This window comes from Phymastichus coffea, unplaced genomic scaffold (genome assembly GCF_024137745.1).
Source record: "Phymastichus coffea isolate CEN01 unplaced genomic scaffold, Cenicafe_Pcof_1.1 PCOF00031, whole genome shotgun sequence".
NCBI lineage: Eukaryota > Metazoa > Arthropoda > Insecta > Hymenoptera > Eulophidae > Phymastichus > Phymastichus coffea.
The window spans coordinates 1,069,365-1,094,454 of NW_026706842.1; the positions used below are offsets into that span (position 1 = coordinate 1,069,365).

General features: G+C 46.8%; 1 protein-coding gene across 5 annotated transcripts in view; it reads left to right on the forward strand.

The window, feature by feature from the left end:
* Window positions 1-394: 394 nt before the first annotated feature.
* LOC131663124 (uncharacterized) overlaps window positions 395-25,090 on the forward strand; it is a 64,158-nt gene continuing 39,462 nt past the window's right edge. For all 5 annotated transcript variants that reach the window (XR_009301826.1, XR_009301827.1, XM_058933237.1 and 2 more), the window contains exon 1: window positions 395-1,010. Coding sequence is in view for 1 of the 5 variants with exons in the window: in XM_058933235.1 (XP_058789218.1) it covers window positions 966-1,010 (45 nt within the window). In the remaining 4 variants the exon portion in view is untranslated. The remainder of the gene's footprint in view (window positions 1,011-25,090) is intronic.

Here is a 25,090-nt window from a genome sequence, read left to right on the forward strand (position 1 = left end):
TTGCAAATAAAACGCTGTGCTAATCGAGACTAGGAAGTCTGATAACTATATAACATTTAAATCAAACGTCATGCGAAATTTCGTGACACCGTAATCAATCACTAATCGCTTTCGACCACAATTAATCAATAATGACTTATCGACCCAAGTATAATATAGCTTTTCAAATCTGTGACATCTACAACAAAACTTAGTGATTTGTTCACAAGCGGGCGCCACATACGTCTCTTGATCCCACCTGCCAGCAGTACCAGCGCCGCCGAACGAGCGGAAAGAGGAAAGTACAGTGCGGTGCGGTTCGAGTGGCCTGTAAGTGCAAGCGAGACAGAGATACGCAGTTAACAGCGCGTAGCGACGGCGTATCATCGAGGCTGCACTCAGTGTGGCTCGAGACTCGGAGCGAACGAGTGGTCGCTGCATTTGTACGCGCGACAGACATCGATACCAGAGAGACGGTGTTATTTGCGCGGTCGCGCTAATCTCCATTCGACGTCTGCACCATTTGGCTACAAAATAAACACGACTGTCGTGTGCGCGAGTGACAATGAGGCGATAGCCTCGACTGGGCATCAGCCAAAAGTATCGTCGAGACGAGTTGGTTTGACAGCAGTGCGGTCTCCTTTGTGTCAGCTCGTCGCCTCTATAAGCCGTTCTCGTTGCGTTGCGTTGGGTGTCGTCAGCAGCCTCGGCAAATTGCATGTGGTAGTCAACTCGAGGATGGGAGGAACGAGAGTCTCTTGCAAAATTGAGAAAAGCCTGACCTCGTGACAACAGCGGCAGCAGATAGAGTGCAGCAGTCTGTGTCTAACAGCACGGGAGTTGGCGGCGATGTGGTCGAGCAGATGGCGCCAGCGGCGTTTTGACATCGAATCAGCAGCGCAGCCCGTCGAATGTCATCAGCTGGACGACGAAGCGAGCGCCGCTGCCGCTGTTACGCCTAAGCAGCCAGCCGCCCCCACGGAATTATGAGCCGAGAATTCTACGTGCCCTGCCAGCCTTACGCATATCCGGTGAGAACGACAGAATCCATCGTTTCCCTCTTTCCTCGCTCTGTCTACTTCTGTACGCGTTTTTTGTTCAGGTTTGCGCCTCCCCCTGTGCTCTGAGAGCAGAGAACAACTTTATTGATTTCGGAGTCGCGCGGAGTGTGTGTAGAGCTGTCGACGCGTGAATCCCACGGACTCGACCTTACGCCACTTTTTAGATTTCCTTCTTATACACACACATATACGTACGCTTCAATCGGTGTCACTAGGCTCTCGATTTGTCCCGAGGCATCGATTTTTCGCTGCTGACAGCTATAGAGTTTTTTCTTTTTTTTGTTCTTTTCGAGCAGCGCAGCAGAAGACTTTCTTCTGGTTTTATAAAAGCTGCTGGCGAGGTGCAGGTACATTACAAAGCACTTTCTTTATTGATTCGCTAGGCAAGGTCAGCGTTGCATTGTTGGATTTAATTTCACTCGGAAGATTAGTTGTTACAAAGCGACAAATAAACTACCTATAGCTTTCTACCAATGATAAGATTTTGTTTCTCGATTTGATTTGTCGCACGTTTCGAAAGTGAACTACGCATAGCAGTGTCTGCGTACAGTTATATGCTGTTACTAGCGGTTGGAAATCGAAAATTGGGTAGGCGTGAACGGGGTGTGTTAGCATTATTATATCGACGATGAGCTTCTCCGTTATACATCGGAAGGCGTTAGAGTTGGAGTAGCGCTTTCTACTGATTTTATCATACGGAAGCAAATGAAGCAAATGCTGACCCCCGTTGGACAGCAGGCGCGCTGCACCAACGCTAATTGAAAGGCGATGAATCAGGGCTGATTCACCGTGAAGCGCGCTCGGCTTCTTCAAATGTCGATGTGTTTCGGGGTCAGAGCTCAGTGCGCTTCGTTTTTTCAGTGAGCAGCTCTCTCTCTCATCCTCGCGGTGGTTCGACCGATACTTCGCGTGAAGGAGGCGCGGCGTTCCATCGCTTGGCTAATTCGCCGACGCGTAGAGGAGCCTTAGCAGGCATGTAGCTGCAGTGTAACGATTTGGCCTTATCGGCGGCGATCATCATTTCGAAAGGCCAGCGCCGCGGCCGTTTGAGAAGTCAATTACAATTGAAATCCCCGGCGCGGAACCGCAGCGCGAGCGATTCAAACGAAGCGCGCCGCACACGTGCGTTCGTTAATCAACGATGCCGCGCGCTCGCACAAATCGTAATGACGGGGCAAGGATCTCGTCGACGCGATAACAGGCTGTGAAAGAGCGCGCGCTTTCGCTAGCTGCGGCCGCTGATGCTCTTTTGCATAATCGTTCTCTCCTTCGACGACACGCGACGTACGCACGAAGTTTTGCCGGAGTTTTGGCGGAGCGCTGCCGCGCCGGCCTTCTTTTTCCCACTCTCCCGAGCCTCTTTGCTCTAGCTGAGTTATTAACAATGCACTAGCGGGCTGATGGCTCGTAGTTAAAAGCTGGAGCAAGATCGATATTTTTTGGCCGTTTGATAAACGCATTTTCAACGTCCGCACAAGGCTGTCGGGCAAACGTCCGATAAGCATTTTTTCTTCCGTTGCCGTCTGCTGGTTCTCCACGCACAAGTGTTTAACGCATGGATGCTTCACATGTTGAATGCCAAGTTTTACCAGTTTTGTTGTTTGCTTATTTGTTTGAAATTCCATTAATAGAACGGAGACGGCGAATGCAATCTTTTTTCCTTGTTAGCTAAAACTGTCCGTGAGAGAATTCAAATCCTTCCGAGATGAGGAGGTAGCGGGTAGATCATGTGGTGACCATACGGCGAGCTAGCAGCTTATAGAAATTATTACCCGCGTCGTAAAGCTGACAAAGTTGTTTGCCACATTTTGTACGATGTACAGTGAACGTGTGGAAAATTGAAAAGCCGTTTTTTAACTATCGCTCGAGAGAATGAAATTCTCTTGCGAAGAAAAGTAACTGGAAATGGTTCGCAAGAGGTAGTAACAAAAGCGCATCGGCTAGCGGCGTGTGTTCGCTCTCGTGGAAATTGGCAACTAACCAAGAAGTCACGGATGCCGGCGATCGACTAAGTGTCTTGCGTCGAGACGAAGAACCAATGTGGTGGTGTTGACTCCTCTTTCACCGCTGCCATGAACGACGAGGCCTCGTCGTCGTCGGGAATATCTCAAGGCCCCGACAGCTCTTCCTGCGATTTCCAACTGACCAACACCGCCGTGACTATAGAACCAGCCAAGACTCACGCATCATCGATGATTTCGAGCTTTCGAGATAGGGTAACTTGAGCTTACACCGATTTCAAGCTTAATTTTAACCTAACTGTCCTATACTTTTTAAAAAAGTATAATGCCTCGTCCTATTCGACGACATGGGCATTGCCAAGAATGAAACTTATATTTCGTCGATGAATTACGCAACTGCAATTTGATTATCTCGTTCTTTTCCAATGCAGCAGCGCATATTAACAGAGAAATGCGTAAAGCTGTAAGGTTGATTTATGAAGTCATCGCTCTCACATCGTGCATAACGTGCTTTTTTTTCTCTATTCATAAATATATTCTCATCGAGCCGTGGCATTATGCTGAGATATATGCATCGAGATAAGATAGCATGCAATTGACGGAATATCGCACATTTCTCAAGCATTTCGTCAGTCTTCTCTCCGACTTCTCCGACTCCCTTGTTTGTCATCATTCGCGAGCTTACGAACTCCCCACAGCTCCTCTCTCGTGATGTTTTATTTTCTCTTCGGCGTTAATCGCGCCCAGCAATTGTCCCGTCGCTCGCTTTTATGTGCGTCGAGACAAGACAGGCATTGCAAATTACAAGCTCGTTAACGGACGAATGCATCGTGCGCCGCCTTAATTTGACGTTAGTGTTCTTTGTGCTTTATATTTCCACGTTTATTCCATTGAAAATCAACGAACATTCACTCATCGGCATAGAGGAAGTAAAATTTTGAACTCTTGAACTCTGCTATACAAACAGCTGAGATCGCGATTGTCATCAAGCAGTGTGGGAAGTCGTCTGAAGTCCCTGATCAAATGGAAGCAGATGAAACTGCGGGCGTCAAAGCCACCGGCGACGACGACGACGACGACGACGACGACGAGCGCCTCGTCTTTCGAAGATATATCATTGGTGGCTACCACTAGCGCTGCTAGCGCTGCAGTTGACAGTACAGTCGGGACGTCGATTTCCGGTAATAAGCCTGAAAAATATCTCGGAACATTATTCACAGCATTGGCCGCCGCATAAATCACGTTATCCACGGGGCAGAAATACACGCATACGTCCGTGTGCGCGCGTGCACGAGAGAGGCGACTGCCGAGTAAACCAATTATTTGTAATTGCACAGAGACTGCAGGGTATCGCTTGACGAACGGCACGACTGCGCGTGCACCCCGCATCATCGGGCGAGAAGATAATCCGAGTGCGCCGCCGTCGCCCAATCTCATTGACAGTAATCTTGCTCCGCGCACTCTTGACCCGGCAGTGTCCTCGTCGTTCGTGACCGCGCATTCATCGCTAGCATCCCACGAAGGTATACTTTTACCAAGACTCCACACTCATGCCAACGCGCGTACCGTCTCAACTTAATGAACTGTCTAGTGGGCCGTGTCGTTGCTAGCTATTGTTGCGAACGACGACGTAATGTTTCGGAAGAGACCATATAAAACCTGGGATGTATAGAGGGAGTGCAGACCGGGCCCTGAAGTATAGACCCGTCGTCCGTCTCGCTCTCGCAAAAACGCTTGCATCATGAGCGAGCGTTGTCGTACTTGCGGAAAAATCGAGCGGCAGCAGCACTCCTCCGAAAGAGGCTGAACCGAAAAAGAGAGACAAGACGAAAGACCGGTTGATCGTCCGTCTCTCTCGCTCTTCCGTACGTGCTGCCCGTAAACGGAATGAAACGCGTTAAACGTTCTAACCTCATTTCAACTTTATGGCTATATGTCTGCGGCGCTACATTATCTCTAACCTTTTAATTTCTCTTCAAGCCGACTGCTGCTACTTGCGTGCAGTATTAATCCATTAATTTCGGAATAGCTAATTTCACTTCTCCGGTATCGACTCTTTTTGGCCTCTCTATATAAGGCAACGTTCTCTCATTCGCGAATCTATGCGATTCTAAAATCCAGCGTCGACAGAGAAATTTTCGAAAATAACGACTCGTACTTGAATTTGAAATTAATGCAGAGGAAGACCGAGGAGCGACGTCTACGAGTTATGCAGAAGCGTCGAATTCGGCGACCAACGCGAGCGACTCGTCGAATCTCACGGAGAATACCGATGACGAAGTGAATCCGATAAGTGGACAAGAATCGCTGGGATTGCCATCTGCGGTGATTGGCGTTCAGTTACAGTATGATCATTACTCTGGCCATTGATTGAGTTTAGCGAAGCGAGGAATATTCGTAGGACTGGGTGCAACAAGAATATACTTTCGTGCGAAAGCCGCCCAATCGTACACCGCGCGTTCGTGTCAATGCTGAATTTTCAATTCGACATCGGCGAAAGTAGCGCGTGTGTCCAGCCGACCTAGAGATCGGACCATAGGCGTCGCTCCTGCGCCGCCTCAATTTATGCCCGCCCGTAAACTTTCAGGAAGCGCTTGGACGCTCGCTCGACTTGCGCGCGTATTTCATTCGCGGCCGATGCGCGAGCCAAAGCCGGCGCGCGCGTGAAAGCTTATTACATCTAAGCGGGGCTCGCTTTCGTCGCTCACCGAGGCAGCGCGTTCGGCAGGCGTACGTCATACATCCCGTGCGCGCTATTGCAGAACGGCCTCGTCGAGCGTGGGAGCAGCGCGGATCCTCGATGTCATTCCCATACTGTTCATCCAGAACGGCGGCAGTCTGACTCTCGGCAACTCGAGCTCCATGACGACCGAGGAGAGCTTCAACTGGACCACGGGGTAAGCGCGAATCATGCTCTCCCTCTCTAGAGAGTTCTACGCGATCGCCAGAGAAAAACACAAATTGCTCGATGATCGCCGCTGTTCGTCACGCGCGTTCGACCGCCGAGCGCATAACGTCGGGGCAGGGGGGGGGGGCATACGCACGTCAATTGAATAAACGCCCGTCTATTTTCAAGCGAGTGAGTTGAGAGAGCGAGATGCAGCTGCAGCAGCGCGTATGCATATACATGTGGGCGCGGCGGCAGCGAGCACTGCTCGTTTTCATAGAGCCGAGGCTCGAGCGAAAAATCCCCTGCTACATAACGGTATTGGCGAGCGTAGCATCGGGAGCGGATGTACCGGCCTATAATATGTATTCCTTCAGCCGACAGCCTATGCTATGACTTTTCGCGACAAGGCACTCCGAGCATTCGATAATGTTCCCGCTCTTTTATATATTACGCAGTCGCGCGATGCATGTCGCCTCTTCTCTCTCTCTCTCTCTCTCTCTCTCTCTCTCTCTCTCTCTCTCTCTCTCTCTCTCTCTCTCTCTCTCTCTCTCTCTCTCTCTCATTCTCTCCGCGATTAAACGTAGAGTCGAATGGGCGTGGAGAGAAGATCGTCAATCGACATTGCACTCGCGTGTTGTGTGACAGTCTATTTTGTTGTTGTTGCTTTGTTCGCTGACTCCAGTACCGTTACTCTTCAACGGTTCGTATAATGGTGGTTGTCGCGATCGATCACAATTATTCGCGCGCGATGGCTTTGATTAATCTACCAATTCCATGTCGCCTGCGTTCTCGTTCGTTACTCCATTTGTCAACTTAGATGACGATCTCATTACCACGAGGCAAAAACAAATGAATTGTTGACTAATTCAAGTTCACTTTTCATCGTGAGAGCTTTGTAAATATTATTCTTGAATAGATGCGTCCCAACAACAGTCTCTTGAAAATCTTCGAACATGTCTGTTTTTTCTCGAAAAAAAACTTTCTGTAAATATTTGGCCGACAGAGAATCGCAGCAGAACCCGTGAAATTCAAAAGCATCATATATGTTTGCTGACTTTGCCTGTATGTAAATAGAACTAGAGAAACACCCATAAACCGACGTACCGCAGCTTCTTTAAACGTTCCTGACTCGTATCGAAATTATACTTCCTGACAATTTCATTCCATAAACAGAAATTCACATCATGCCGATCAAACGTTATTTCGATCAAATATAAACAAAACAAATTCGGCCCTGTCAACTCAACTCGAGTAAAGAAAAAAGGATTTATTTTATTAACAACGCGCACCCGGATAAAGTAGTGAGGCACGAATTGCTGCCAATGTTCGTAAGTTGGATAAATAAAGTGACTATGAACGTTATATTGGATCTAATCGCTGTTAATAAAGTTCACATGTCTATTTTAAGGTATTGGTTCAGGTCTAACGATGCAAATACATTGTGTGTGTGTGTGTGTGTGTATGTGAGTGCGCGCGCGCGCGTGGAGATCTTTCATTCGAAATCGGACCAACAAAGTTTCACTCTAAGTTATTTCATGTTCGGAGATGATTACGACTTTCACATGCATACTTGCATCTGATAATAACTGTACGCTCTTTTATTATGCGGCAGCAGCTCATTCAAACTCTATGCCTATCTCAGTCGCAACGTCTAGACTTCGTAGATACCAAAGTCGTCTAAAATCCCCTAGTCAACAAAATAGCCATCGGTCACTTTTTCTCGCGAGCGAGCGAGTTGTGCATTTTTCTCTCTCGTCGACTCCGACCAATCGATAATGTTCAGCTGTGGTCAACCAATCGTCAATAATAATAGTACTTTAGGCGCATGGATTATAAATTTGCATATAATTGAATGGCAATTATCAGTACAATGGGGCTCGGTATGAATGCGCCTGTGAAAAAAATGTTAAACAAAGAAGGTCGATTGAGACCGAATTGTAACGATTTACCGCGCGATGCTAATGCAACGTGTTGCGAAAAAAAAAATAATAGTCGCGCGATATCTTTGTCCCCGCATCGTACAACAGCACACGCACGTATAAATTTTTCCACGGTAGCTGCACTCTCCGCTGGCGATTGTGCAACGCGATATAGCGCTTGGCTTTTCGCGGAAGTTGCCAGTTTTTCTGATCTAACCGATCGATCGAGAGTGTATATGTGTGTGTATAAGCAGGTTTGCCCGTCATTAGCCGCGTCGAGTGCGCTTTTACCACGATGCTCCGTGCGTTTATTATAGAATATAAAGGCTCCTGCTCCTCCCTCGCCACTGTTTTTTTTTTTCGTGTGAGACTTCCGGCATTTCTTCCCGCGTGCGTTACGCGGTGTAAGAGAGCAACTTACATCCCCCCTGTGTTTTGTTTGGGAACGCGATGCAGCTTTCAGTTTCCCTTACGCGAGCAACAGTTGAGATTTACGACTTTAACCGCGGCAAAGCTTAATGAGCCTTTGCGCATACCGGATTGACGAAATCTTGCGGGTTCGAATAAAAATTAACGATGTATTTTGGCAGAAAGCAAAGTTGTTTCGCGAATGTTTATTGATTATACGCTACTATAAAATATTTACGCAACGAACCTTACCGTTTTGCGCAAAAAGACATTAATTCCACTAATAAAAAAAAATTGTAGAGCGCGTGCATAAATTACAATCGCTCTGTGCACTTTCGAATGTGGATAAGGAAGAGAGTCGTAAAAAAAGATAAGCGCGCGTAATTAAACGTTTTAACATTCATTCGAATAAAGAAGAAAAAATAGATTAATCTCTAGACGTTTTTCTCACTTTCATTTTCATGTATTATCTAGGCCAGAACGATGAATATCGCAAATCAAATATCAAGTTCTTTTTTTTTCTAGAGAATAGAGGCAGCCAATTATAATAATTTTGCGATTACGTCTGACACAAAAATAAATGGCGATGTGAAAGTGTCCCGTAGTTGTGCGTGTGTGCGACGCCTGTAGAGAATTTCTATTATCGCGTGCGCGTTATTGAAACCAAGCCGACAATAGGCGAAAAATAATTGGCTGCTGTATGTTAGTCTACCGCTTGTTAGCTTAGCAATTATAACATTAGATTTTCCTTTTTCGGAGCGTTTGCACGTCCGAATTGCAGACGATGCCCCCTCGCTTTATGTACGTTTTTTCTATCATCGACCATTCTCCTCGACCGCTCTATAAGTAAAATTTCATATTGAAATGTTTTTAATTGACTTATATGCTTGGCTGTATAATTAACCCATTGAATTATCACGTCGTCTATAATATCAAAATTACCTTTTCGCAAAAAAGAAACATTCTCTTTCCATTTTGTTATAACTAAATCAATGAACACTGAACTAGTCACGTTGAACAGAACTTTCACAGCAATAAAAACTTGGCCATTATCTTCGCGAGCTTCTTATCAAGATATTGTCAGTTTGAGCGTGTTATAATGCATGGAAATCGGGGCGAGCACGGGGGCGGCGCTGACTGGCACGGATTATGGATTCGTCCCGTTTTTGTTTTTCGGCGTTGCCGTGCCGATAAACCGTACGTTTGCCGGAGGGGCAGCAAATTCGTGAGCTGCGCTCGCGCGCGCGAACTTAACGAGGATTTTACGAGCTGCTGCAGCATAAGGAGAGAAAAGATATTGCTAATGGGTTCATTATGATTGAAAAGGCTGTATCTTCCAGCTAGATGAGGGACAAAATACGTAGACTCATAACGGTAAAGTTAAATGTCGAAGCTTCTATATAAATATCGTTAACAACTTGTCGACACGATGCTTGTTATAAACTCGGATCTTTCTTCGCGCTTTTCTTTCTCTATCCAAGTGCTATTATTTCGATATCGTCCTGCGAATAATAAGACTTAACGTGCCGCGATTCGTTCTGACTTTATAGCTGATAATGGATTAGCTGTGCGCGGCAAAAACATAACAGTAACTAGGTTATTTGCCTTGTGGCATTTGTTACCGACACGAACGGCTGTACAGAATATCTCCGAGTTATAATTCTTCTAGTACGTAAGAATCTAAAGCAATCCCTTGGACATTATTTCTACAATGAATATTCATCAAACACGAACGAACACCTTCATCTTTGAAACTCTTGGTTTTTTTTAATAACGAAACTATACACGTCGAGTTATTTTTTTCTCGACCATTAATGATTGAACAAAAATTTTTACGACTCATTGTTATCTACAGGTCATTTAAAATCTGTTTGGCGCCTCGCTACTCGTACTTGCTGCACATAACTCCACACCCGAATAGCGCGGAATAGCTCATTTCTTCGTTTTTTTTTTTCAATAGCCTTCGACGACATCGCAAATGAATATTGCATTGTTTTGCAAAATTGCCTTTTGTGCAACTTTAATGGACTTGTGATCCGGTTAGACAGTGCTTTTGCATAATTGCGATACCGTAGGGCTGCCGCGCGCATTTTCTGCATACATTTCTACGTCCTCGCGGTGCGTTGTACTAATTTTTCTGTGCTTTTCTTCAAAATTGCCGATTGGTTATTCCATTACTTATATGCGAGTAAGTTTTATGGTTGTGTAACCGAAAGTTACGTGAATTTCGCTGATTTGTTCCACGTATGACTTGATCCTGCACATTGATTTCAAATTTCTTTTACCCTATGATGAAATTGTTACAGAACTGCCTATTTATTGTTACGAAATAGTTGCCAACGCACTCGTGATATAATATCTAATTGAAATACGGATTAATGTGAATAAAAAAAGCATATCGTCAAAATAACACTTCTACTCGAATACTTGCGATCTAGGGAGGAAGTTGGCAGACATCATAGCGCGGATAAAAAGAGTACGATAGTCTATGCCGAGGTACAAGAAAACGGAAATCGAAGTCTACATAGCAGCGATGCCATTTTCACTTAAGCGAGAAACAGCAATAGTCTCTTGAAAGGAGATACATGTTAACTGGCCTTTTCTTTCGGTTTCTTGTCTTCGACTTTTCTTTCTTTTCGGGCCACGCGAATGAATGATACCCGTGGCGCGCGCGCTAGCGCAGGTTACATCCGCGTTGATCCGGTTTTATACTTTTGTTTACACGTCTTACAAGCTGCACTCGGAGCTTTCGAGTTGTTACTACTGCAGTGCATTTTTTCCCTGCGTATCCTTGCATCGATTAGATTTCGCAAATCGATTTCGTAAAAATGTGCACTTTGCAGAAAGCCAGCGCGGCGTAATAATTCATTATTTTCGGCGAGCACCTCGTCGAAAAAATCGTGATGCGCATAACCGATAATATTCGTTACGCAAGTCTTATTTTAATTGGACAGTATAAAATTAATTAATTAATTAAGGACGCCTCGTATACGCGTCATGTCTTACACGCTTCTCATGGCCATTAGCAGTCAATTCATTATAATCCATCGGCAAAATTAGTTACTGCTCGTACACGAGCCTTTCGGAATTTCATAACGCCGCGCTGGACATATTTTTTTTCTGTGATAGTGAAAAGAGCGTGGCGACAGACCAGTGCACGTTCACTAGTGATTCTAGACAAATCATTGGCAGTTCACATTTACAGTCGAGAAAATCGATCAAGAGAAATCGAGCTCGCACGCGAAAAAAAAAAAACAAAATAACAAAAAAGAAGACATTGACGCTCGCGTACACACGTGCTTCGGGCGCGCTCGGATAAAATCAGCAAACCATTCAGTTCTCTTTCGAGCACGTCTTGACGCTATCATGCTAATACGAACTTCGAGAGAGTTGATTGTTATGCTTTTTGAAGAGACGCCGTGTGTGTGCGCAGACGCGTGTGTGTATGCGTGTGTGATGCTTATTTTTTTCATCTTATTTACGGACATAAAGCGATGAACGCCGAAGCTCCGCGTGTCGCAGTTTCGTATGAATAATGGAACGAGCTGCTTTGAATAATAATGGATTTTAACCTCTATTCTCTCTCTCTCTCTCCCTCTCTCTATCTCTCTCGCGGTTAGCCGTGTTTAAGCTTTGCCTCGGTCTATTTTCCCTTTTCATTTCTTGGTTACCTAAACTGCGTTTCGCTGCGCTCTTTCGCTACTTGAAATTCATAAAGCAGAAGCGTTTTTTTCTTTTCGTACATCTAATGCATAGGTGTCTTACGTACGCGTTATGAATAAAAAGAAGAGTCGCGAAATTTCTATTTCGAATAAATTACATGCCTGCACATGTAAATGTCGTGAGGTAAACGTGCAAATTACCGAAGCTCCAAGTTTATTAGTATTAGTAAGAGTCTAAGATGAACACACGCGAAAGCTTAATGTCGTGTATGCGCGAGTCCGAGAAATATCATCGCGTGCAAAACCCTCGTACAATTATTTTCCGTAAGCAAGAGTACCAAATGTGCCGCAACGAGCTTCCAAGCGTGGAGAGGGTGTGGATGTATCCGGTAAAGTCGATCATACGTGCACAAGTCACGAGTCCAAGCGCGAATAACGGAGGGAAACCAAAGTTTACTGTTACTTTGTTTCGACGAGCGATTAATGAAGTAATAACGATTTAGTTAACGAAAGTGACGAAATCTTTTGTTTCCATTCCGAAGTGCATGGACCATGCACTGGCGCGATGCAATTAACAGTCGTCACAACAAAGCACAATGCTGCGAGGGTCGCGAGCCCGAAAAAGAAAATGACATACAATGCACTCCGCGATAGTCGCGCTCGTCGATATGTAAATAAGGATTCGTATGTTGCATTAGCCGCGTGGATGATTCACGATAATTGGCGCAAGTGCTCGCTCGCAAGTATTTTCGCCATATACCTCCCACTCGCGAGTCTCGCCCACGCGACCAACTTCCTCGATGAAGATTATACGAAGAAAAAAAGAGATACCGCATTGTGCGAGCGAGCGAGAGACAGAGGGAATATTTCTTTTCCCAAAGACACTTTCGATCCAAGCAGGGATCTTTCTTTGTGCTGCAGCGTGCTTCAAGGACAGGCAGCCGATTTCGCACGCAAACTTTCGTGATGTGGAAGCTGCGCCTTCTTCGAGTTGGTTTGCGCTTTGCGCCAACGGGGGTCCCGTTCTTATTAATTGGTTTAGCATGCTATCTCTCGAATCGTTCGTTAAGTTCTCTTCTGTAATTAAGGTTTGACGTCGGAGTCGATTCTCGTTATTAACGTCGAACATTCGAAAGTGCCGCTGAATAAAAGCTGCTTTATATATAAAATCATAAAAGAGAAAATTGCACACTGCTATATACACGCTCACCGAGAGAAAAATTACAACTCGCACTTTCTATACTGGCCCATATTTGATCGTGATTTCAAAACATATTTTCTAATAGCGAAACCCTTTTTTACATATAACGGACGCTTAGTACGGAAATAATGATCATTCAACAATACTTCTTATTCGACGACGTTTCACAAAGACGTTGTGTGTTGTAGCAGTGGGTGGTTGTGACGGATAACAAATATTTTCTTGCATTACGTTGCAAACCACAAACGTTGTGTGCTACGTGTATATTTATCATGAAAAATTGCACTCGCGAGCCCGCATCAAAGTTTTAATCCTGTACAACTAGGCGACCGCATCGCGCGTCATTCGCACACGCCTATATTCCAAAGCAAATAATTGCCTCGATAACCGCACGTGACGCAACGGAAAATCGTTCATTATCGTCACACCAGTACTCCCCACCTCCTCGTTCTCCCACAGTCGCGCACTCAATCATCCCATCGAACCAATTAAGCCGACATCATAAACAGACACGAGCTCGAAGCCTCTTCGCGCGATCGAACACTAAAAAGCTCTGCGAGCAAACGAGAAGGACTTTCGACGAGCAAATCGTTAAAGACGGAAATTGTACGTGTGTAGGAGCAGTACGACCGAGGACAGCAGCAACGCGAGCACGAGCAGCAGCGCGAGCGCCGTCATCGAGATCGTCACGCCGATGGAGGAGAGCGCGCGCAGATTCGAGCGCGACTACGTTCGTCCGTATTACGACCTAAGCTACAGGCCGACTGTCAGGAAGCACTTTCGACGACTTGACGATGATCCGCCGATATACTAGAGTCCCTCTTTCTCTCCGAAGTTCAACAAACTCACCAGTTCCAATGAAAAACATTACCTCGTTCATCCATGATAATTATATTACGACGTGTGCATATCTTCTGGCTGGTTGTACGAAACTACTCCGATCGCATACAAAAAAACAGATAAATAATTAATGAAAGAAGGTTCAACGGCCTGTCTGTTCCCTTCAGTTGAAATAACACGCTAATTGTCGCTAATAAGCATCTTAATCCGTCTCTAATGCAACGCACTTGCAACTGAGCTATCTTTTCAACGTTGAAAAAGAAATACGAAGCCGGCATACAGTTATAGAGTGAGCCGTAATGGTTTGCAATTCTATCAGTTCAATTATGACTTAGAAGTGCGCGTCAATCATAAAGGAAGAAGTAGCAGAATCGCGTGGTGATTACAGTCTGTTACATTGCAACTGCATAAATAAGAACGAGTCTAATTGATTTCGCGCATCGCGAGTTTTCAAATGCCGCGCGCGCGGCTACTCTTAATGTATTCCCGCGTTTTCGTTCCGCAAAACGCATTTCCACGCTTCTCGAGGCTCGTTTCCATCGTAACTGCACTTTATGCGCGCGGCGCGCGGCGCACGACGCGAATCCGCAAGTTCTTTTCGAAAAGCTGCGCGGCGCGCATCTGCAAGTCGGCGCGCACGCTCATGCGCTCGCAATTACCGCAGCGGCCGGCGACTGATCGTCAGCAATTTTAATTGCTTTCCCCAAGTCCCAATCGCGAACGCAGACTCGGGAGGCGTGGCGAAGCGCGAAGGCGAGCGCCGGCCAAAGCTGGCCGTTCATTAGCGGCTAGCGCGCGAAATTCCGAGGAGAACTCGACGCTTCCGTTGCGGCGCTTTCCCTCTCGACGCGACGCCACGAAAGAGACACACACTCGCGTCGATTGTAACGAGCGCACTTCTCACACACTATCCACCTGACGCGCTACGTCACGCGATTTTCCCGTTATGTGCTCTCCTGCGGTCCTTACGCAGCACACTTTTTTTTCCCTTCCAGAGATTGTATCCTTGGAGCTCACACTGCGCCGTTCACTCGATATCAAAGATATCCATAAATATTGGTCCTTGGCTTGTCGATCGAAACGTGGATAGCTGTACGTACACGCGTTTTAACGCGCGCGCACGCGCATTACTGCACATCCGCGTCCGTGCGCCAGTTTTTCACGGGCGCGAGCTGCTCCGTCTCGACATTTGTTTGTTATCTGCGTGCGGATATAGTACTTTTCAATCGTAGAAATTATCACCCCTGGCTGTATAACAATCGAACCGTTGCGCGCGCGCTGCGCGACCGTTCGCTAATGTCCGATTGTTCGGAGCAACGCTTATTTTTGAAGAACGTTCGCGGCTTCATCGCTTGCATTCGCACGCGCGCGGCCTATGTCGAACAATTGGATTACCAATAGGATTACATCGACTTGCTACTCCGCTTCGCATTGAAGCTTCGAGCATGATTCGCGCCCTCGAATCTAATCGATTTGAAGCGCGGTCTCGAGCTCACTTGCACACCGCTTGCCGACACTCTCGTTTGATCGATGCCACGTGGAGTCGAGAGCGCCAATGGCAGTGTCTCGCTTGAGCTCGTTCGTTTCTCTATCTTTTTTTTTTTATTTTCTCTTTCTTTTCTTCTCTCTCGGTCGACCGTTCAAGCGGCAAGCGTTCCGCGGTAGCAGACGAACGGCGTTACGGCCGAAAAGAAAATCGCGAGCTCGTGGCCGTAAATAAGCGGAGGAGCGGATGATCGATATGGTGGTGAAAACGCGCGCGCGGAGAGCAAATCAGATGCGCGTCGTCGCATCAAAGCCGAAGGCGAGCGGGCAGCTCTCGGACCGCAGCGAGCGAAATCAACAAATTGGCCTTTTCACTTTCGCAATGCAAGTCGAGCGCGAGGCTCGCGCACAATGAAAGTTAGGCTTGAGCGGTCGCCACACGACTGCCGCTGCATGATTCACGCCGGCTTCAGAAGAATGCACGCGCGCCAGGGAGACCCTAGTAATTTCACGTGTCGCCGACGCCTACGCACAGCGCGCGCGTTCGTGGCGAGGGAGAGCCTACAAACGCGCGGGCAGCGTGACCCAATAAAGTGCGAGCCTTCTTTTCCTTTCTCGTGTCGTCGAATCGCGCTAATTAATCTCCACTGGGTGTCTAGACAAAAGCCATTGCCAATCTTCGCTTAGTTCGAGCGACAGTCACCGCTGCCAATGATGGGTGGGTGCGCGACTTGGTTGCTACACGCATATGCGATAACGATTTCGAAGAAGCTGTTGTCAGGCTGCTGTACGGCCGCAACTTTTTCCGACTCGACTGTTGCTGCTTAGCAGTGCCACGCGTCACGTCGATGTGTACACACGAACGCCGAACCCGCAATGAAGTCAATAACTCGCGAGCATCGCCAAGAGTTGCAGCAATATACGCTGAATCTGAAACGCGCCGTTCTCGGCGTCGCGAACGCTTGGTCGGCCGTAAAGTGTTCGCGAGATGCGCGCTGCGAAACTTTAGAGGCGACGTCGGCTCTCGCCGCGGCGGCGCAACGACAGTTTGCATACCAACTGGGAGAAACTCGGGCGATGCACATCATTGCACAGCTTGGCACTTTTACTTTCCGTTGACGACGAATGTTCGCGCGCGAGAAGAGGAATGCGTATAGCTATACGCGCGCTCGTGATTTATACGCGCGTCTAACGAGCCGAAAGCGTTGCATTGTTGATTTAGATTCAATGCTCTACACCTATTGTTACACATGTGAAGAGCGGCCGAGCTATATCATATTGTGTATAAAAACGAAAGTCGCGCGCTCGCAGATTTCACTCCGGCGAAAAGCACAACGAGCTGTGTGTTATACAGCAAGCTTACCTAATAGTAACGTTATTCCAGTTTTATAAGCCTCTGAGGCATGCGAATCATCGAACACGAGAGATAGAGAGAAAGAGAGAGCGAGCGATAAGAATTTTCCGGTATGCATGAGGCTGGAAGACGAGCAAAAAGTGTAACGCTCGTATCACCGTGGTCAATTAATAACACCTGTTGGGAAATCAACATTAGCCCGAGTTAATTATGATTTTACTGCTTTTGCGCAGCGTGGCTCATAACCTCGCCGCGAATTCAATGTAACTCGGTGCACGCGTAATAATCATCGTCCGGCAGAGGAAAATGTCGACCGGTTTCTTCGTAGATCGCAAAGCGCGACGAAGATCTTATCGATCGGAGCGCGAAGGGGGCAGCGCGCGCGCTTGTTGCGTTAATCGTCACGCTCGCGTCTGCTACTGTGAGTATGTAAATTGCTAATATCATAAGCGGGCGATTGAAAGTTTCATATTTTAACTTGGAACAGCCTGCCATTGACAGCTTTAATTAAGCGATATTTTATAGGGACCAATTCCGCCGTTGAATAAGGCCCGGCGAACAATTTATAGCCGAGATCTTAGCTCGCTACCAATTTTTCTTTTTTGCCCGGGCTAACCAGCCTTCTATATATATATATATATATATATATATATATATATATATATATATATATATATATATATTATGAATAATTAAGTGTTCTGCCTACATGACTGGAGAGAAAACTGGAAAAACAAATTTGTTACATGCTCCAGTACAAATCTTATCGCCGTATATGTAGCGCAACAGGAAAAAAGCCCACACAGACATATAATCGCAATATGGAAAGTCCAATTAGTATCAATTTGCATTTTGCTGAATTTTTTCTGGTATATGCACCATTGGTAACAATCATTACGACGTGGATAACGCTCGACGCTTTGTGTACCACAAGAGCTCGAAAAAAAAAGAACATTTTCTTATCCGGCAGCATCGACAGGTGACGTTAAAGGGATGATAAACTCCAATCCAATCGCTCCCGTTTGTGTGCAAGACGCCTTTACTTTCACGCTTTGCGCGCAATTCACCTGTAAATGTATACGTTGTTCCACTTGCGACGTCCCGTATATTTTTGCCGCGATTGCAAATGGACTATGATAAATGGCGATTAGATCGCGCGAAAGTCTATGAGCGCGCGCGACTTTTGTCTCGTTAGCACGGACTTTTCTCTCTCTCTCTTTCTCTCGATCGGGAAATTTATCGCATGTACCGAGCGTGTCGAGATCTGTTGTTAGTGCTCGCGCCTACTTTTTTTCTTCGTAATGGCAAAAGATTCCTTCGGAACAATGAGCGTTTATTGTTATATGGAGTTCAATGGAAAAACGCATGTTCATTCGCGCGTTCCAATGTCGAGGATGATTTTTTTTGCGCGAGTGCTCGCATACTTGTATTTTCCGATATTTCCGTTACTTTCGACCAGGTGTCGGACTTACTTCGATCATTGATTCTGTAATCTATCGAAAAAATTATGGATATTCTATTCTTTGAAAGTACGTTAAACGAGCTGGGAATTCATGCAACGTGCGGTATTGTTAGAATGCTAATCAGAAGCGCAATGAAAAACAACATAAGTTATTGCACGATTAATTTATGAATGAATCAAGCTGCATTTTCTTTTACAACGGATCTTTTACAACTGGAATATAGCACTTTACTCATTCGTCGAGCAAAAATTACAATTCTATTATTCACATTGATACTTTCAACTCTGTGCTCATTCGAGCTCACGCACAAATCATCAAACCGCACGCTTTGTCCGTGTCTAAACCCATTTCACGTACAAGTAAAGTTAAGTGATGAGTCATACTACACAAAACGCTCGACGCATTATCGTTCGCGCCCAAAATAAAAAAAGAAAATACAATAGACAGTGTATCATTAACGTTGTACCGTCGCGAGTTCCGTACATTAACGTCTACACGTCGATTGATCTGCAAGGCTAATGGAATACTCCACGAGTAAACACAGCTAAAAGTCCGATCTCGTGCATATATTCATGAAGGCGAAAGAAATAAAAGCGCGCACTTGTCAAGAGTGTGAACAATTTTTCTTTTTTCGAGTGTCTCGCGGAGCATCCGAACGCGTGTGCTTCACTTTCTCTGCAGCGCGCGCCTGGCCGTTATCCGTTTGAGCACGAAGCAATGGGGCGTCTCGCTGTTTCGGTGAGCTTTCGATTAGCAGCGGCGCGCCGGCACACTTTCTTCGGATATCATCGTTTTCAACGAATTTCCGAGTTCCTCCGAGCGAAACACTGCTGCTGCTGCTGCTGCTGCTGCTGCTGCTGCGGGAAAGCGAAGCCATTTTCGCGCACTTACATTACACGTGTTTTCGCTTTTCGGTAACGAGGTTGGAGGGTCGTGAGCCTGTGTATTTTCACGACCGCCTGGAGCGTGGGAAATGATCATTTGCTGAATTTTCGATCACATCTTTCTGTTTTAATTATTTATTTTCGATCGTCATTCCAAAGAACTTCTGTTTGCGCAAACGCTGTTGTGAAAAAAAAAAAAAAAAAAACAAGTGTGATGTCATAATTAGTCTGCTTTCGTAAGCAAGGGTTCGTTAGACAAAAGGCACAGACAAGCGCGCGAGCGCGGCGGCAGACAAAAAGAAATTAGTCTCTTCCGGCCGCGCGCTGCTGCTCCCTGCTATATATTTGCGCAAAACGTGTCAGTCATCGAGGCAACTCCTCTTCGCAAGCAGCCACTTTAAGAATTGAAAAACCAAAAGGATTTTTGAAGAAGCGCCGTTTTAAGCGTCGTCGTTACTCCTCGCTCCGCGCCTCATTCCTCAGCGCACGGTCAATATAATATATCTGTCCGATGAGCCGAGCTTTTTACTCTGCCTTCGGACTGCGGGGAGGATCGCGGGAAACTGTCGTCGTTGCGCGCGGCTTAATTGTCAGCTGAGTGCATTTTTCAACCGCCGTCACGCGCGAATGTCATACGACGCTACTGGCTTGTGCGATGGATCGTTGAGGCGCGCTCATTATTTATTTGCCTCCGACGCTTATCCCTTCTACGTTAAACAGTCAATGTGAGTACGCTGCGTGCGAGAGAGAGAGAGAGAGAGAGAGAGAGAGAGAGAATGCGCCAAGTTTTGTTTGAAAAATTGAAAATTTTCAGCATGCAAACTGATGTAAGTATGTAGCTTTCTCTACATTAGTGAAAAACTGGGCGCAACGTTACAACACGAATAATGGTCTTTACACACAGGTATTTTAACTAACAGTTCATTCATCGAAGAGGGAATAAAAAAAAGAAGTATCACCTCTCAATCGAGCGATAAATCACGCTACCATTTACCTTCGTTAAAATAAACTCGTTAAGAGCTGACGCCTGTCTTGTTTCATTGAGCCTGGTGTGTAGTTTAAGGCCTTTTATCTCTTGAACTTTCGAGAGAGTGAGGCGAGCATCCCAAGTTGAGGCCACTTTTTCTTCTTCGCTGGTGCTTCCAAAAAAGGTGTAATGAACTCGGACGTGTGCCTCGCATGAATCACGGAAACGGCTCAATTCCAGACACCTCGATTCGGCCCATCGAAGGCTAAACACCTTTTTGCCCGTGCACGTCCTTCGGGACCAACGTTAATTTCCTTGTGTTACTTTTTTTCTTCTTTCGGTAGCTAGAACACGTGTCGTTCTTATGCCCAACGAAAAAAGAAAATTACCTACTGGCTTATATACTTATAGCTACTATTATAGCAGTTGATCAGTATTTAACAGCACGAAAGCTGTCTTTGATACTGAAATCACGCGACGTTTATTTGAGTGAAGAAACGGAAATGTAAAGTCATCGAATTACTTTTCGAAAACAAACGAGAGTGAGAGAAATAAACTGCTTTCTCAAATAAAACGCTGCAGCATCCTGTGGCTCCCGTGTGTAGTGCATGTCGCACGAGAGTATTGGATTTCGATAAGACCTCTGACGTCACGATCGTGATACTTTTCTTTTTCTGTCGCCGCCGCCTGACGTCGTTGGCGGAGTTTAAAAATGGCCGTGCGAGAGTGCGCGCATATTCTCCCGCTTCTTCGACGTGAGGCCACAAAGGCCGACGCGCTATAATAACTGCACGGGACGAGGTCGTGAGAGCAGCCGGCTTAATTTGTGGAAATACCCGTATGCGCGAGCGCGTCCGTGGCTTTTCTAAGTTGACTTTGAAATCATTCGACTCGAGGAAAAAAAAAAGGGGAACGCGTGGCGAGCGTACTCTGATCCTTGCCCTCCAGGCACGGCAGGGGAAAGGAAAGAAATGCGCGAGCCCTAAAAGCCCGCGAGAGAGCGCGAGGGAACGAGTCGAGCTCTGCTCCTCGAGGCGCGGCGCAATTAGCTGCACGCTTGCGCTCTTCACTCTCGCTGCTCCAACTCCGTCGGGAGATGTGTCGCTTGCGCCTACACACGAGGAAAGAATATACCGCCAGAATGAGAGAGGGAACAAGAGAGAAAATCGGCCATTGTCTTCCAATCGCAATCGCGCTTGGCTTTTCTTCTTCTCCTGTCTCGCTGTCTCCGTGATCACGCTAATAAAACGTCCGCGCGCGACGTCCTAATGAGAGCTATACGTTTGCTTGTCTTTCTGATTGAAAGCCTCCGCCTCCATTTTCTGTTCGCGTAATGCGCTTGTCGCCACGGTATAGGATGTATAATGGTTTTTTGTATTGGCTCGATTGACTTGCGCAATTGTCAACCGACATGAGAACAGTCGCGCTGTATACTCGAGTTGCCGCAGCTCGACTGCACTATCCTGTCTGTACGAGTGTATTGGTTGTAAACAACCGTCATATTAATTAATTAGACTATAGCAAATCATCGTTTCCATCTTAGCTTTTGTTCCTTTTTTCGGTCGCAAAAAGTACAACCACGTGTGAATAAAACCTGCCAATAGCGCGTGCGAACTTCGACGCCATCTATCGCAAAAGCCAACGACCTCGCACTATATCTTTCTCACATTTAGCGCTTTATTAAAAAAATATCAAAGAGAAGCACAATGGGTTGAGCAGTTCTCAGTACAAGTAAAAATCCGTCGTTCGGAAAAACAAGGGCGGGATAAAAGAAGAAAGGACGCGCACTAAAATGGAAGAAGTTGTGTCTGGCAGGGCCATCATCGTCATCGTCAATCGCCTGCAGCAACAAGCAGCAGATCGCAGACGCTGATATACAACGCTGTTGATGCATGCGACTCGGGCTGTTTAGGTTGCTCTGTGAGGCAACGCGCACGCACGTTTCTAAAACGGATACAGACACAATCCGCAACGCTCACTGATAAGCAAGGGCAAAATACTCGAGCTCGCGCTCTTTTGAGAGCAGCGTTTAATTAACATGTTGACTTTTCTGGGGCTGCTGCTGCTTTCTTCTTCTTTTCTCCTTCGCGGCTGGTAGTTTCACAAGTGCACCCGTTAAATTATCAATTTTTTTATGAACTGTCGACGAATGAACTGCGAACCTGATTATATACTTCTCGAGAAATCGAGACACATTGATAACGATTCTTTATAATAATAATAATAATAATAACTATTATTATTATTATTATTATTATTATTATTATTATTATTATTATTATTATTATTATTATTATTATTTTTTTTTTTTTTTTTTTTTTTTTTTTTTTTTATGGTGGTAAAAAAACAGGATAAATCCTCATGGACCATAACGGTTGGAGTGTGACGGCAGTTCACCGAAGCTACCCACCTACACTCTCCCACCCGCCGTGTGACGTGACTCGCTGATCCTCTCAGACCGGGCTGTTTCAAGCGATCTATCAATCGAACGCAAGGAGCCTCCGGGTCGTCGAAGACCAGCTGACCGCCCAAATCCCGCTTCTCTTCAACCGGAGGGTAAACCATCCGGGGAAGAGTAGTAAAGTCCACCTACACCATTCTCCAGCGGGGAACCGCGTAAGCATTACTTCCCGCTGGAGAACCGCGTCAAGTCCTCTCGTTGTCCACGGGTCCTGTATCGTTTCGTTACGTCCGTTTATTCACATTCATCCATTTGTTCATACCATTTACTCCCGCATTCTTCTCGTCTAACACTCGACTTCCAGGCAACCGTCCGCCTTTTTCCCTCGTAGGATAGTCTCAACGTACGTTGCCGTTACCGTCCAGTAGTCTTTGTCTTGTAGCATCTTTGCCACAATGTTGTTGGGCGTGATGTTTCCAAGCGTCGTCTCCAGTCTTTGCCTTTCGTCGTTCCAGTGTGAGCATTTGAAAAATGTATGCTCTGCGTCATCACATTTGTATCCACAGTATTTACAGTCGGCGCTGTTAACTTTGTTTCTGTCAAACAGATATTTCCTGAAGTACCCGTGGCCGGTAAGAAACTGGGTCAGGTAAAAATTCACTTCCCCAAATTGCCTCTCCGTCCACGGTCTCAGGTCGTCAATGAGTCGTCTAGTCCATGCTCCGTTCGTGCTCATCCTCCATTGTTTGTTCCAGTCCGTCATCGTCCTAGTTCTTTCGTCCTGGGCAGCTTCCGTTCTGGTCATGTCGCTGTTTCGTTCGTACACGCGTTTCCGCTCTCTGGCGAGCATGTTTATCGGGATAACCCCCGCCACCACCAGGACAGCCTCAGCCGAGACTGTCCTGTAGGCGCAGGCTATCCTCAGTGCTCCCTGTCTTTGTACGTTTGTCAGTCGTTTGCAGTATTTCTTGACCCCCAACGCGTCGGCCCACACCTCCGCCCCGTAGAGCATGATCGAGTGGGTCGTTGTCATCAGTAGTCGTCTCTTCCATTGTCTCGGTCCAAATGTATTTGCCATAAGACGACTGAGAGCGGAAGTCCTCTCTGCCGCCTTCCTCGCTGTCTGTTGTATGTGCGGCCAGAAGGTCATCTTCGTATCTAGGGTCACCCCCAGATACTCGACCGCCCCACTGGTCCGCAGCGATACCTCTCCGACTGTCATGGGAATCAGGGTATTAATCCTGCTTCCCGTCAGAAGGATGAGTTCTGTCTTGGCCAGGGCAAGGCTAAGTCCGCGTTCAGTCATCCATCTATTGATTCGTAACATCGCGCGGTTCAGAAGCATTTGCGCCAGCTCCGGGGTACGGGCTATTATCACCACAGCCACATCATCGGCGTAGGCAACCAGCTCCACCCCCGGTGGCATCGGTAGTCTTAGTAGTGCGTCGTACAGTATGTTCCAGAAGTCGGGTCCAAGGATTGAGCCTTGGGCGACTCCTGCTGTGATTCGTCTGGTCACTGTTCTGTCGGTCGTCTCGTATCGAATCCATCTGTCGTGTAGGTACTCCCTCATCACCCGCATCAGGTATTCGGGAACCCTGAAAGTTTGTAGGGCCTCCAGAATATCCCCCCACCGAGCGGAGTTGAAGGCATTCCTGACATCAAGAGTCGCGAGAAGTACTATTGGCCTCGCTCCGTAGCACACGAGCCTCGTCCGCCGAAAGGCGTCGGTCACTTGTCGAATCGCCCCTATAGTTGAGCAGCCCCGTCTGAATCCGTACTGGTTTCCTGCAAGTCCTCCGTTTGCAGTTACCGCGTTCGTCAGTCTTGGTTTCAATAACGCTTCGTAAAGTTTACCCGCTGTGTCTAGAAGACTCAGGGGTCTATAGGAAGACGGACTATTCGGCTCTCCTTTTCCTTTATGCAGGAGAACCAGTCTAGCAGTCTTCCATCGTCTGGGAAAGATGCCCGCACGTAAGACCGCGTTATACTTATCCAGGAGGAGTCCTGGACGTACGCTCACGATCTGCTGGAGGATCTCTCCCGGTATACCGTCTGGTCCGGGTGTCTTACCAGGCTTGATCGTGGACACAGCCTTAATAAGCTCTGCCCCGACAAACTCTGGCACTGTCGTCTCTTGTTCGTTCGTCATTTCTTCCGTCTCTGGTTGGTTTGGGAAAAGTCCATCTACTATTGCTTTCATGGTGTCTTTGTCTTTTGGTTCAGAAGGGCCAAGGGCCCCCAATTTCTTGGTCACAATCTTGTAGCCAAGTCCCCAGGGGTCCCGCTCCACTTCTTCACACAACTGTCTAGCGCATCGGTTTTTACTGTCCTTTATTTTAGTGGTCAGTCTCTTACGTGCCATCTTGTACGCTGTCGATAGTTCGTCCGCGTCTGGTCTGCTCTTTTTCCGTGCGCGGTTCATCCTCCGGCGGCAGGCAATGCATTCCCCACGGAGGAGGCCAATCTCGTCCGTCCACCAGTACATTGCTCGTTTGTGTGTTCGGCCCTTGCGTCGAGTCATCGTGGCGTCGCACAGTTCCGTTATCAGTTCCGTTGTCTTGTCCGTTATCCATTCGGCACGCTCCCGCAGACCAAGCTCTGCCGGGACAGAC